This window comes from Polyodon spathula, chromosome 10 (genome assembly GCF_017654505.1).
Source record: "Polyodon spathula isolate WHYD16114869_AA chromosome 10, ASM1765450v1, whole genome shotgun sequence".
Classification (NCBI taxonomy): Eukaryota; Metazoa; Chordata; class Actinopteri; order Acipenseriformes; family Polyodontidae; genus Polyodon; species Polyodon spathula.
Window position 1 is genome coordinate 31,465,468 of NC_054543.1, and position 13,188 is coordinate 31,478,655.

The 13,188-nt window shown below is 37.2% G+C and overlaps 1 protein-coding gene across 1 annotated transcript in view; it reads left to right on the forward strand.

Annotated features, from left to right (window-relative positions):
- The first annotated feature begins 8,334 nt into the window (after positions 1-8,334).
- LOC121322106 (bone morphogenetic protein receptor type-2-like) overlaps positions 8,335-13,188 on the forward strand; it is a 93,535-nt gene continuing 88,681 nt past the window's right edge. Inside the window, exon 1 of the mRNA XM_041261631.1 lies at positions 8,335-8,583. Within this exon, the coding sequence (XP_041117565.1) occupies positions 8,514-8,583 (70 nt within the window). The 5' untranslated portion in view covers positions 8,335-8,513. The remainder of the gene's footprint in view (positions 8,584-13,188) is intronic.

Genomic DNA, 13,188 nt, shown 5'->3' on the forward strand with positions numbered 1-13,188 from the left:
TAATGTTCTGGGGACACCCACTCATTGATTAGCATCTAATGAGTCTGTGAGAGCAGGGGCGGAAGATGACTCAATGTTGGACAACATGGTTAATGACTTAGGAATGGAAACGGATATGAGAATGGCGAGTAATTCACAAAAGATTAGTTCAAGATCTGCAGTTAGCAAAGACATGGAACTCCAGGTTTGTGTCTGCGGCTGGACCAAGGCGACAACGGTCAGGGGTTTGAAGATTCACCAAAGGAGAATGAAATGCTTGAGGGAGAAGGGTCAAGGGTCTTGCATTGATCAGTACTTCTAACGAAGTCATTCAAGTCAGTCGAATGAAATCCAGCGACAGAAAGCAAACCACAGTTTGCAGCACCCTTGTCATAGATGTGGGGAGGACTTGCATGGATACACCTAGTGATGAACCTAATGATCCTTGTGAACCTGGTCAGATAAACCAGCATAAGAGAGAAAAGAACCTCAAAGGGCATGAGCCTGGAGTTAAATGGCCAAGAGCTTGTGAGAAAACTGCGTGGGACACAGTAAACAGTGATCTCTGTTTTGTGTTGGATAAATTAAGTGGAACAGTTGAAAAGAAGCTGGATAAATTTGGGGACATCATCTACACATATGGAAGCGAGAGGTTTGGAGTTGAAAAAAGGAAGGAAAAAGTACAAACTATTCCTGGAAAGTCTAGATGGCAGCAGGAGATTGAACGCTTAGTTAGACAAAGGAGACAGCTGAGGAAATGTTGCAAAAAGAAGGAGCGTGTGAGAACTTTTATGAAGACCCATTCAGATTTGTAAAGTAGTTATTCACAAGTGAGAAAAATGGCACACTAAAAGCATCTAAGTTTGAGTTGGAGAGATATTTGGAGGAAACACATACAGAGTCAAAAAGGCAGGAGCCTATGTCAATTCCTTCAGACATCCCGCCTATCAATCCACCAGAATACCAAATTGAGGACTGTGCACCTAAGTGGAAAGAAGTAGAGCAAGCTGTGAAAAAAACAGGGCTTAATGGAGTTCCATACAAAGTGTACAAGAATGCTTCAGAATCCTGTGGAAATTGATGAAAGGTGCATGGGAAAAACAGATTGTAGCAAGAGCATGGTGCCGAGCAGGTGGAGTCTTTATACTAAAAGTAAAAGATTTAACAAGCATCAGTCAGTTTTGCCCTATTTCCTTATTAAACGTAGAAGGCAAGATTTTCTTAAGCATTATTGCTCAGAGATTGTCAACTTACCCCTTAAAGAACTGCTTCATTGACACTTCAGTACAAAAAGTGGGCATTCCAGGTTTCCCAGGATACTTAGAACACATCAGCGTAATCTGGCAACAAATTCAATCAGCTAAAAATGATAGGAAGGAGCTCCATGTGACATTCCTGGATTTGACTAATGCATATAGTTCAGTGCCACATGAACTTCTTTGGCCAGCATTTGATTTTTTCATTGTACCGATGAATAACACATTGAGTAAAAGTCTACTCTGGAGATTTGCAATTTAGTCTTTCAATTTCAGAATTCATTACTACATGGCAATGCCTAGAAGTTGGAATAATGGCATGATGCACCATTTCTCCACTGGCTTTTACCATAGCAATGGAAGTAATTATTAGGGCATCAAAATGGGTAGTGGGAGGAGAGCGCTTGGCTTCTGGAATGCGACTGCCACCAATTGGAGCATACATGGATGACATGACAATCATGACTACAACAGTAGCCTGCACTAATTGATTATTGGGCAAATTAACCAATAACATTGAATGGGCACAAATGCAATTCAAGCCCACTAAATCAATAATAAGTATAATTAAAGGTCATAAGTATAATTAAAGGTAAAGTAGTAGATAAAAGGTTCTATATTAATGGTGAGGTAATATCAACAGTGTCTGAGAAGCCAGTGAAAACATTCCTCCACCCAGGATAGCAACCGCTAAGAAAAGGTCTTAAAACCAAGCCTCGCCCAGGACAACTGGAAGTTGCTAGAGATTGGAAAATGCTGGCAGATAGTGGTCAATGGCTTATTTTTCCACCTGAGATTGCCACACCTAAACCTTCAACCAGATATTGTCTTGTAGTCTGGATCAGCACGCCTTGTTCACATGGTAGAGTTAACAGTGCCATGGGAGGATGCTGTGGATGTGATGTATGAGAGGAAGAAACATTGGTATGCTCAACTAACTGTTGAAGCAGAACATCGAGGATGGAAAGTCTGAGTTTACCTAGTGGAGGTGGGTTGTCGAGGGTTTGTGGCACACTCTACAACCCGGTTTCTCAAAGAAGTCGGATTCAGTGGCCGAGCAGTAGAGAGAAGCAGCAACTGGCTGTGGTTGAGACGGAAAGATTCTGGTTGGGGATCTCAAGCACAACAGAAAGAAAGAAACTCTGATGTACGGGTAAGTAAGCTGGGTTGAGTTGAGTGGTGGACGGAGGGGGGTGATGCTGGGACTCCATTAACACCATTGAGCCCTCTTGAGGTGATGTGGGCTAGTCGACAAAACACAGAGGATGGAAGGTGCCCACTTGAAGACCCCAGAGATATACCCTACTTAGCTCAATCCAGATCGCTGTCATTCTGATCTGCTGGGGAGACTACACTGTGGTTGATCTCTGGGGAGGCAAAATAAGCTGATCCCTGGAGCCAGCATTACACTACAGCCATCAACACCAGGCAGAAGGATATCTACATCATTAGATGGAAGGAAATGCAAATGGATAGCGACGCAGATGGATTATTTAATTAAAATTTAAAATTAATTTACTGTAAAGCTACATCTTAGTTGGTGCTTATCTTGGTGAGAGCCAAATTCAAATCAGCATGATGTTTTAACATCTACTCTCATGTAATGGGAATCATTATTAGAAAATGTAAAAGAAAGTAGACTTGTATTCATGATATTGTGGACATTGCCATAGAAAAGATACACTAGGGGGCGGAGTTGAGAAGTTATTTTCTTTCCCTGTCACTGACAGTGCAGACCTGTTGAGCAGAACAGACGGGTGGAATAAAAATAAATATAACGTCTCTGATTTCAGTAATTTTTCAAGGTCTGTGTCTGAGAGGGGTGGATAATGTGCAGAAGTGCCTTTTTTTGTTTTTCTGTAGCGTTTACAAACCGCTAAAAATACATTATTTTAAGTAACAAAGTCGGGGTGACTAAGTATAAAGACAGCAATTTTTGTTTTTGCTGTCTTCCAGTTCATTTAATTGTTCTTCATCCAAATCGACATGTCTGCTTACTACTTTGGGCTTTTTTGCAGGTAATTCAGTTTCATAGTTACAGCTGTACATCTGTAACTGTAAAAGCAAGATGGCTACTGTCCGATATTTTTAAATTTTGTGAGGCAGCACAGTGATTTAGAATATGTGACAAGGCACCAACTGTCAGTATCCATCCAATATACGCACAGCTGGAACCTCAACCAATCACATTGCTTGTTTCACATTAACTTGCCAGCCCTGGATTATAAATTCCTATATATTACAAATACATGGACTATTATTTGAAAAAGAGTGATTCATAATTAACAGGCTGTAGTTTCCATATTCTGACAACCATAATTACAAGTATGGTACACTGACAACTTTAAGTTCATAACCTGAAATTTAAGAGTTCATTTAACGAGCCATTGGTGAACACAGCTGAGCTCACTGACCATAAGGTTTTTACCTCCCAACCCACGTTTCGGCTCTGAACACACTCCCCATTCAGCCAAAGCTGCAAGTCTTTTTTAGTGGTGACCGAGGGATTAACTAGCTATCAATTATTTTACTAACCCCTCGGTCACATTTTGTACAGATTTAATAAATCTGCGTGACTGTCAGCTAATTAAATAATTAATAGCCGACAGTCATGCAGTGTCAAGAGTAATACAAAAATACAAATAGAACATAAAAGCATAAGAAAGTTTACAAACGAGAGGAGGCCATTCGGTGCATCTTGCTTGTTTGGTTGTCAGTAGCTTATTGATCCCAGAATCTCATCAAGCAGCTTCTTGAAGGATCCCAGGGTGTCAGCTTCAACAACATTACTGGGGAGTTGGTTCCAGACATCCATGATTCTCTGTGTAAAAAGTGTCTTCTATTTTCTGTTCTGAATACCCCTTTGTCTAATCTCCATTTGTGACCCATGGTCCTTGTTTCTTTTTTCAGGTTGAAAACGTTGGACAGTAATGCATTTTAAATAATAATAATATAAAATAATCCAAAACATGCACAGGGGCATGGAGTACCCCATCACAAGGTGTTGTGGCACCAGGGTTTACAGTGTTATGCGCAATTGTGAACAACACAGTGGATTATGAAAAAAATATACAGCTGGGTTTTTCTTTTTTTTACCTTATGGACTTTTTTTATTTGAAATTTCAAGTTCAAATGCTTGAAAAGTAAAACTAAGTAAACAATACTCTAATGTTTCTGCTTTTTGGACATTGTGACAGAGATCAAATGATGCTTGGTGTTAGATCTTCTTCCCGACCTGTGAGGGCACTAGAAAGAAGGAACAGAGTAACCTTAAGCAAGTGGCAAGACAATTTATTCCGTAGGGTATGTGGAAGTCGTAGAAGTAGACGGCGTGGCATCTGAGATTTGGAGGAGCGGATGCGTTCGTTAACCTAGGGGTCATAGGCGAGGGTATAAATAGGGGGGCGTAGGTTCAGTGATCTGTTCCTTATATGGTTATACGAAACGACCTAGAAGGAGCCCGTATTATTGAGCCCGAAAGCCGTGAGTGTTGTCAGTCTGTGTACTAACACTTTGTGTCTTGTGTTGTTTGTTTTCTCACTAGAGTACTAAACATGATCCGGAGCTGCAGCCGCAGGCCAGCCTAAACCAGGATATCACAAGTCACCTTTTCAACTACAGGAACTGTCTCTGCAACGCTAGCACTAAAATCACGCACTGTCGGAACTGTGTCTGTCTTTGTGTTTTGTGTGGGTGCGAATATAAGGGACTTTTTGGTTGCGGGTCAAACCCGTGGGATTACAAACAGGAGTGATACACTCCGCTGTACCATTTCCATCATTATTATTGTTTGCAGGTTTCGCCTTAAGGCTCTGGACATTATAATCATTAATAAACACCCTTGCACCTGTAAATCATTTGTCTGTGTGATTAATCCGCTCTGCACTGCACTCACCTGCACATATTCACCACTGCCACAACATGTATGAAGGTCCAATTGTTGTGGGAACAAGTTCGTTCTATCATATGAGACTTAAAAAACACTCATTACAATGTCATTCCTGAATATTGTTTACTAAGAGTGTGGAGTAAAGGGTCCCCTTTAAAACAACAATTCTCACATATTACATCCTGTTTAATAGTAAAAATGAAGCACAGAACTTATTAAAAAAAGAGGGAAAGATACATTGCTCTAAAAATGTTAACTTAAATTAAGTAAAGAGAAATGCTTGAACAACTGATGTTCAAATATATGTAACTCATATTTATGTGTATGTATTCCCCAGTCGTCAATGTACTGTGCTTTTTTTTTTTTTTTTTTTTTTTCCATAGTGGAAATAAGTTAATATTATGGTAAAATATTTTAAAATATTAGTAAATAAAGTATGGTTGCTATGTGGTATGGTGGTGGTTGGCAGGGGTGGGGTTAATTCCAATCCATGCCAAATACATGTGAGAATCTTTCAAATGAGATCATTGATGCTAATTGGTCTAGATTTGCAATAGAATAGAATCACACAATTTGATATTATTCTATTGCTACTGTGTACCTACTACTTGTGTAGAAATGCAATTCAAAGGCAACTAGCATTGCCAGGCAGTTTTACGGCTCCCAAGCCCCAGTATCAGTACTCGTCTAAGCGTGTTTAGTTCTCAGTGTGCCAAGTTTTAAAACCAGCAACTTCAACAGTTCCACAGAAGAAGATTTTGAAAGTTTTTTTTTCAAAAATGCATCAGGCGGCCATCTTGTTTAACGCACAAATGCCATTTTTGAAAATGTAAATTGTACCGACACAGGCACAATGGGTTTCAAGTTTGGAGTTAATCAGGTGAACCGTTTTTAAACTGAAGCAGGGTTAAATATAAGAAGAAAATGTAGGAGTGGCATCCATATTGTTTCTCGAAACATAACCATTTTGACATATTTGTATTTCATTGTTACTGGGACAATAACTACTATGTTTGGAGTTTGTTGGTCAAACGGTGTTCAAATAGCGGCAGTTTGATGTTAAGGGCACATTTCATTAAAGTTTGTGGCAGCCATTTCAACGTTAAAATTTATCACAGAAACTTCTGCTTCGCAAACTTGATGCAGGTTTGGATGCTGATGATATATGCCAAGTGTCACCTCAATCGCTTCACCGGTTCCCAAGAAGAAGATTTTGAAAGGTTTCAAAAAAATGCGTCAACAATTTTTTAAAAGTCAGTTGTATTGATACAGTATCAGGGAAGATGCTTGTGAAGTTTGGAGTTAGTCAAATAAATCATTTGTCAACTGACGCAGGTTTAAATTTCAATATGATGTAGATCAAACTTTGCCATATGAAAATAAAAACCCTGGAACTAGCAGTGGTACTCAACTCTGGCCCTCGAGATTAATTCCAGTCCTGGTCTTTATTCCAACCAGGCCGTAAATTAGTTAATTACCTCTTAACAGCTTCAATTAACTACATTAGAACTTGCTTGGAGTAAAATGTAGAGCTTACCTGTAGATTTGACGTTGGAAGTTATTCGCAATATTTCCATACTGCCCCATTATAAGGACTTAAAAATCTGGTCACCTTATCCATTAGGGAGAAGACTCAGATACAGAACTGCACTTTTATTAAACACAAAGCACAATCTTATCCTCAGTAGGAGACCTAGAATAAGCACAATTTTCCTTAATTACAGGGTTGGCGCGGCTAAGCCGATTTTCCTACAAAAACTGGGTTCTTTTTACAAACAGGTCTCTCTCTCTCTCTCTCTCTCTCTCTCTCTCTCTCTCTCTCTCTCTCTCTCTCTCTGATTCATAATATATTCATATATATATATATATATAGATTGACTTATATATATTTCGTATGACATATATATATATATATATATATATATATATATATATATATAATATATATATATATATATATATATATAGAATCTAACTGAACAAGTGAAAAGCATACTGTATGTACAATTATTTATGCACTAATTCACAATTTGTTTGTGCAATACAAAAATGTAAACTAAATACATAGCTTTCTGCTACAATGATTTGCTTATCAATGTTTTGTGTGTGATTATGGTCGTGCACCACCAGTGGGCGCTATCTCGCTCCCGCATACTTTGGCAACGTTTAAAGATGTGTGGTGCATGAAAGGCAGAAACAATCCCTGGACGAGGCGTTTCCCAGGCAGCCAGTGTGCTTGAGCGAGTCACAGACGCTCAGTCTTGCTGTCTGCGCCGTGGTCACTGCCACTGACAAGCCTTCCACTAAGTGCAGACAGAAACAGAAACAGCGGCAGTCTGTTCCTCCTCCAAAATATACTGGGAACTAAAAACGTAGAGAAACGTTTGGTGGTTTTGTCTGCACATTTTGCAAAGTTAAAGGACCTCGAGTTCTCCTCAATCCAGGCGTTTCATTGATTTACGTTGTTCTTTTGTAAAGAGAAGCAAGGTGATGTGAACGACAAGGGAGAGAAAAAGATTGGGCCTCTTAATACCCAGAGATCGGGATCTACGCACCTCTGCTGGGATAGCTGCTTGAAAACGAATAGTCCTGCACCGAAACAAGCCTAAGGTCGCGTGTCAGAAATGCGGTTTTTTTTTTTTTTTGGCTCAACAGAGTTAACAAATGCCATCATACATAAATTGTGTGTTTGGTGATTAAGGAAATACGTAGAATTTGTGTACTGTAACTAAAAATTGGAGCTGTACACCGAATTTTGCAAAAGGCCTTTTCTTGGATTGGAGTCAATTTTCCGCATATGGCATTTCCTTAAAAATAACGATATATAATGGTCTACAAGTAACCGTTGGTTTTAATGAAGAAACAACATTTCTCTGTAAACGTTACTTTATAAATGAACAAAAATGAAATCCACAACTTTTTAGCAATTTACCTACTTCGTTTCACATACTTTGCATGAAATAATCTTGTTTTTTTACTTTAGGTGTTGTTAAAGTTTCGCAGTTAACAATGTTTTTTTAGAAGTAATCTTGGTCCTTCCCTGCTTTATTAAATTGTTGTTATTTTAAATACGGTGCACACTCAATACGTTATTCACTAAGATTCGTGTTTTAAAGGGTTATGTTCTGTCTTCAATTCACAAAAATATATATATATATATATATATATATATATATATATATATATATATATATATATATATATATATATAGAATACTGTTATTTTAACTGACAACCAGAACCAGTATCATTTGCAAAAATGTTTTGCGTTGTATAATCTAAGTCTCGAGTACAATCGACAGATGAATTAGCCTTATTTATTGATAGAGGAACACTGAAACATTGAACACTTTTGGACTTTCCCTTGGGTCCCTCGGATCGGCTTGATTATGGCAACATTTCACCGAATTTCATTGTTGGTGTTGGGCATCAATACAGTTCTGCTCAGCACTGTAGCTGGTAAGTAAAGTACAGTACACATTCAAATCCCTTTTCAATTAGTATGCAAAGGTGGATTTACCTTGGTGTATGATGCTGTTATCAAAATGATTGAAATCATGTAGATGAACCATTATTTTCTAAATAGTAAGAAGAAAAAATGCTTAAACATGTACGATTTTATTCACAACCAAACCAGATGTTAACGTTTAGGTTAAGGGGCAGACAGTGAAAGCGTGAGCTTTGGGCTGTGTTTATATTTTACTTATTTTTCATGTGGATGCAACAATCAAGCTGTATCTTTGGAAAATTGTAATACAGTATGTACTTGGGGGCCAAGTGAGAACAGTAGTTTATTTTATCGTATAATATATAATACATTTTTGATATATATATATATATATATATATATATATATATATATATATATATATATATATATATATATTATCGTATACGTGTGTTGCCAGATTTATGGTTCTGTTAACAGAATTGTGGTGTTAGGTTGAGTTTCTGTACCTAGCAGTGACGCACCAATTCGTGCAGTGTCCTGTCATAGGTGGAAATTAAACAAACATAAACGATAATTTTATTACCTTTTCATGTCGGCTACTCAAACAATCCTGTGAAATATATATCTTAACTTCATGTTAAAAAACAAAAACAAAAAAAACTCATTTTTAATTTAACAGGTTGAGTTTGTAGTACACACACATCTTTCTCTAAATCGTGGAGCTTTACTTGAGTGAATGAGACTAAAATCCCAATTTTACCTCAAATGTAAAATGACAGATGCAGACAAAGTAGTACCAGATCACCAGCAATTGTGAGTTATGTCACTAAAAAAACAAAACAAAAAACCTGCACCGTTTTGCTTGTCAGAATAAAAAAGGATAAAAAATAAAATACATTTGTCAATCTCTATCAATAAATACAGACTGCTTAAGAAAAAACTGCACACCAATGAAATAAAATACGCACATTCAGAGCTACCGATCTCACACATTTGGGTGATCTTGGGCATTCAGCAGTCTACTGTTCTCACATTTGAACACTCATGAGTAGAAATCGTGTTCTTAGGTTTCAAATTTTATACACGCAATGCCCAAGGTTTCACAGACTCTGATTAACCCCAATCTTGCACTGTCTAATGTTAATTTGGTCCAAAAACAGTGCGAAGGGCTTAATGAGACCACCCCCAAGAAATGTATTTAAAAAAGCAAACAAAAAACATTTTGGTTATTGAACAATTACTTAATTTAAAATTTTACTTTCACTTATTTTCATTATAATAATCTTGAGGTGTGTGAACAGACTATCCTGTGCTTTAACAATGACGTGTTGTTGCCACGAATTTACGAGTATTGTTGTCAGGTATTGACAATAAAATATATGGGTCGATAACCATCTACTATCGGTATCTCGGTATCGGCCAAGAAAATCTTTGAGTGCACCCCTAGTTTGTATCTTAGCCCAATATTGCCTATCTGAAGCTGCACTGGACTGGATTCCTTCGTGCTCCTGTATGGCCAGTACAGTGTGTCAATTCTCATGTAATTGTACTTTTGTTTGTGTGTGTGTTTTTTTTATTCATGTAGTTTGTTACTTTGTATTTCCCCTAGGTGACCTTGCTTTGCTAAGTTAGAGGGTTTCATTTTAAATACAGTGTGTCAAACAGTAGGTGAAAAGCCAAGATTTGCAAGACAGCCTTAATTTGAAATTGCTTTTATTGTGTTAGTAAGAAATCAGCAAGATCACATGTCAAGGGAGACAGGTCCTGGTCCACTGCAGAACAGGATACCTAGAAGAAAGAAAGAGGCATAAAAATAACTCAAACTTTATATTAAAAAAAAAAAAAAAAAAACAATCATTTAAAAAAAAAATAAAAAAAAAAAAGATGGCTAGTGTTCTTTTGATCTTTTTCTTTATGGATTAATTACAATGTGTTTTTGTATAATTTTGTGTTCATCATTTCTGAAAACATAGCAAATAAAAAAAAAAAAAAAAAAAAAAAAAAAAAAGCTTAATCTCTTAGACGTTCAGATTAGAATTCCCTCCTGGACATCTTCAAAGTCAATAGTTTCTTAAATAGAATCTGACAGGGCCCTCAGTGTTAGTTGGTTGTTGGGCAGAAAACAGACGGCAGTTTAATAGCTTTAAAGAACTATTCAAAGCATTCATATCGTGTGCTATTGTAGTTTTCTTTAATAAATAATTCTTATAGGATAGGTTTGTGAAGTACCATCTTATTTTGCTCTTGCAAACAATTTGCTTAATTTGCCAGTAAACTCCAGGGATGTGTTTTTTTTTGTTTTTTTTTTTGGTCGATTTCAGAATTTGATTGGGTAAATTTACTAAAGAACAAAGCTGTTTTTTTTTTATTTCCCCAAATAGAAATAATCTATAGCTGTGCTGTATAATGTAGCGGAAAGTGTGTGCTGTTCCTAATGTCAGCACAGTTAGAACAAATCGAGATCATAGCTCTTCTAAAGGTCAGGCCATTTGCAGATTGACTTCGCTCAGAGCGCAGGTACAGCACCACAGCCTTTATTCTCTAGCACATGCCCAGTTGGTTTCTCTGAATGATGTATGAGCTTTTCATCTGGTTTTGACGTAAGATTTATTTTGTTTCCTCAAGCTTAACACGCTGAATTAAAGGATTTTTCTTCATGATCATGGCCTGATCCTGCTGACTAAGGATTTGTAACATTGCCACAGTAAGGAAGTCCCATCATGAGTTTAGATTGAAAGGGTGTTCATAAAACAATAGGACCCTTTTTTGAAGCTTTCTATACTACAAATAAAATACTACCAATAAAATAATCGGTATGCATGGAACTACATTGCTGAAGAGTTACTTGTGTTTATGTTCTCTTAAGGCTATTGCAGGCATGCACCTCTGAAAAAAGTCTTTCCATTTGCTTAAAAATACGGCCCATTGACTTTTATATAAGCAAACATTTGCTGTAATGCCAGGATAATGGAAGGATTCATCTTTACTTATTGGCCTGAGGTTCAGTCAGCTGCCCTAAACAATTCTTTTTCCATTAGTAAGGCTATTTCCATTAGTGATGCTTATTTGTAATGTTTTTGAAGGTATTACTTGCACCCAGTCATTGTAACCATGACTAAGCACATTCTCTCTTGGCTGTTTGGAGGTATGTAGCATAATAAAGGAATGGAACAACTTCTTTGAACTTTTTAGGTTAGGCATTATGCAGCAAAAGCCACAGATGATAGTTGGTGCTTTCTGTTTTCAGTAGAACCAAAGTTTTTTTTTTTTTTCTTTTTGTTTGTGTGTGTGTGTGTTTTAATTGGCTGCCTATGTCCAATGACCAGCACCAACTGCTTGTTTTTGAACCCTTGCTCGTACAGCATATAACCAGCACAAATGTTAAGGAGTCATGATTTATATCATCAATGATTATACTTTGTGTCCAAACCATTGTATTTAAGAAGCCACATTTACCCATACTTAAATAATTTCCCTTTACATCTTTAGTCAAATCGATATTTAAAGTAGAAATTTGTGCTCAATGTGTTTTATTTTTACCCTAATCATTAAGGTAACAAGGGAGGCAGTATGGTGAACCTGGATACAGTATATTATGATGTTGTGTGGCTCATTACCTGAAGAACCTCCATTCCTTTGTAGCTGTACATTTTTAACTGATCCCTGCAGGAATTCAAAACATTTTTCAACAAATATTTTTTAATGCTCATTTGCTTTTGGGTAGTATGGGAAACAAGTCACACATGGAGAAAACAGATGTTTCTATAATAAACATTAGAAAAAAATACCAGATTAAAATGCTAAAGTCAGCTTACAGTAAGTCTTGAGAAAGGACATTCTGATTGCACATGCACACAAGTGTTATTTACTAGGTCAGTGGTGTTGCTTGATTACTAAGGTGTGGCAAAACTCTATTTTAATGGTAAGCTGGGTTCAATATCAAAAAATGGGGGTCAGTGCTCTCTCTGATTGCAAAGAGCAGACAGTAATAGAATTGTTATTGTGTGTAGGAGTGGCACTGTCACAAAGAACAGACAGCAGATCAACACTGTAAATCACAGAAAGGCTCAGACATGGCAGAACGAGCCAGGAGGGTGAGATAAGAGACACATTCAGGAATTCATGAATAAGAACCTGTGGCTGATGTATGAAGATTTGACCCGACACTTGTGAGGTCCAGTAGTGGATGCTGACAATATGAAGATGATTGGGTTTAAAACCAGTTTGCTTTGTACAGATTGGAGTAGGTAACAATAATCCCTACCATCAAGGAGATTGATTTAAAGAATCTTAAATAATACTAATATTAATCCTAGTGTTTTGCTTGACATTTTAATACATTGCACACTCAGGAGTATATTCATAATGGTTAGAGACATGGATTTAATACAGTAGGCAAGTCGACAATAAGCCAGATCCTCTTTCAGGAGCAAACGGTAGAACATCCATGACTAGACAGTAAAGGTATCCTCTTGTGACCATGTGGACCAGCAAACCTAGAATGAAAGCAGTACAACTTGTGCAAGTGTGTGCCTGTTTTGGTATTGCAAGTCATGACTCATTAAAAAGTACCTGCATATTGGGGGAAATATGTTTCAGGTACTGTTTGAAAA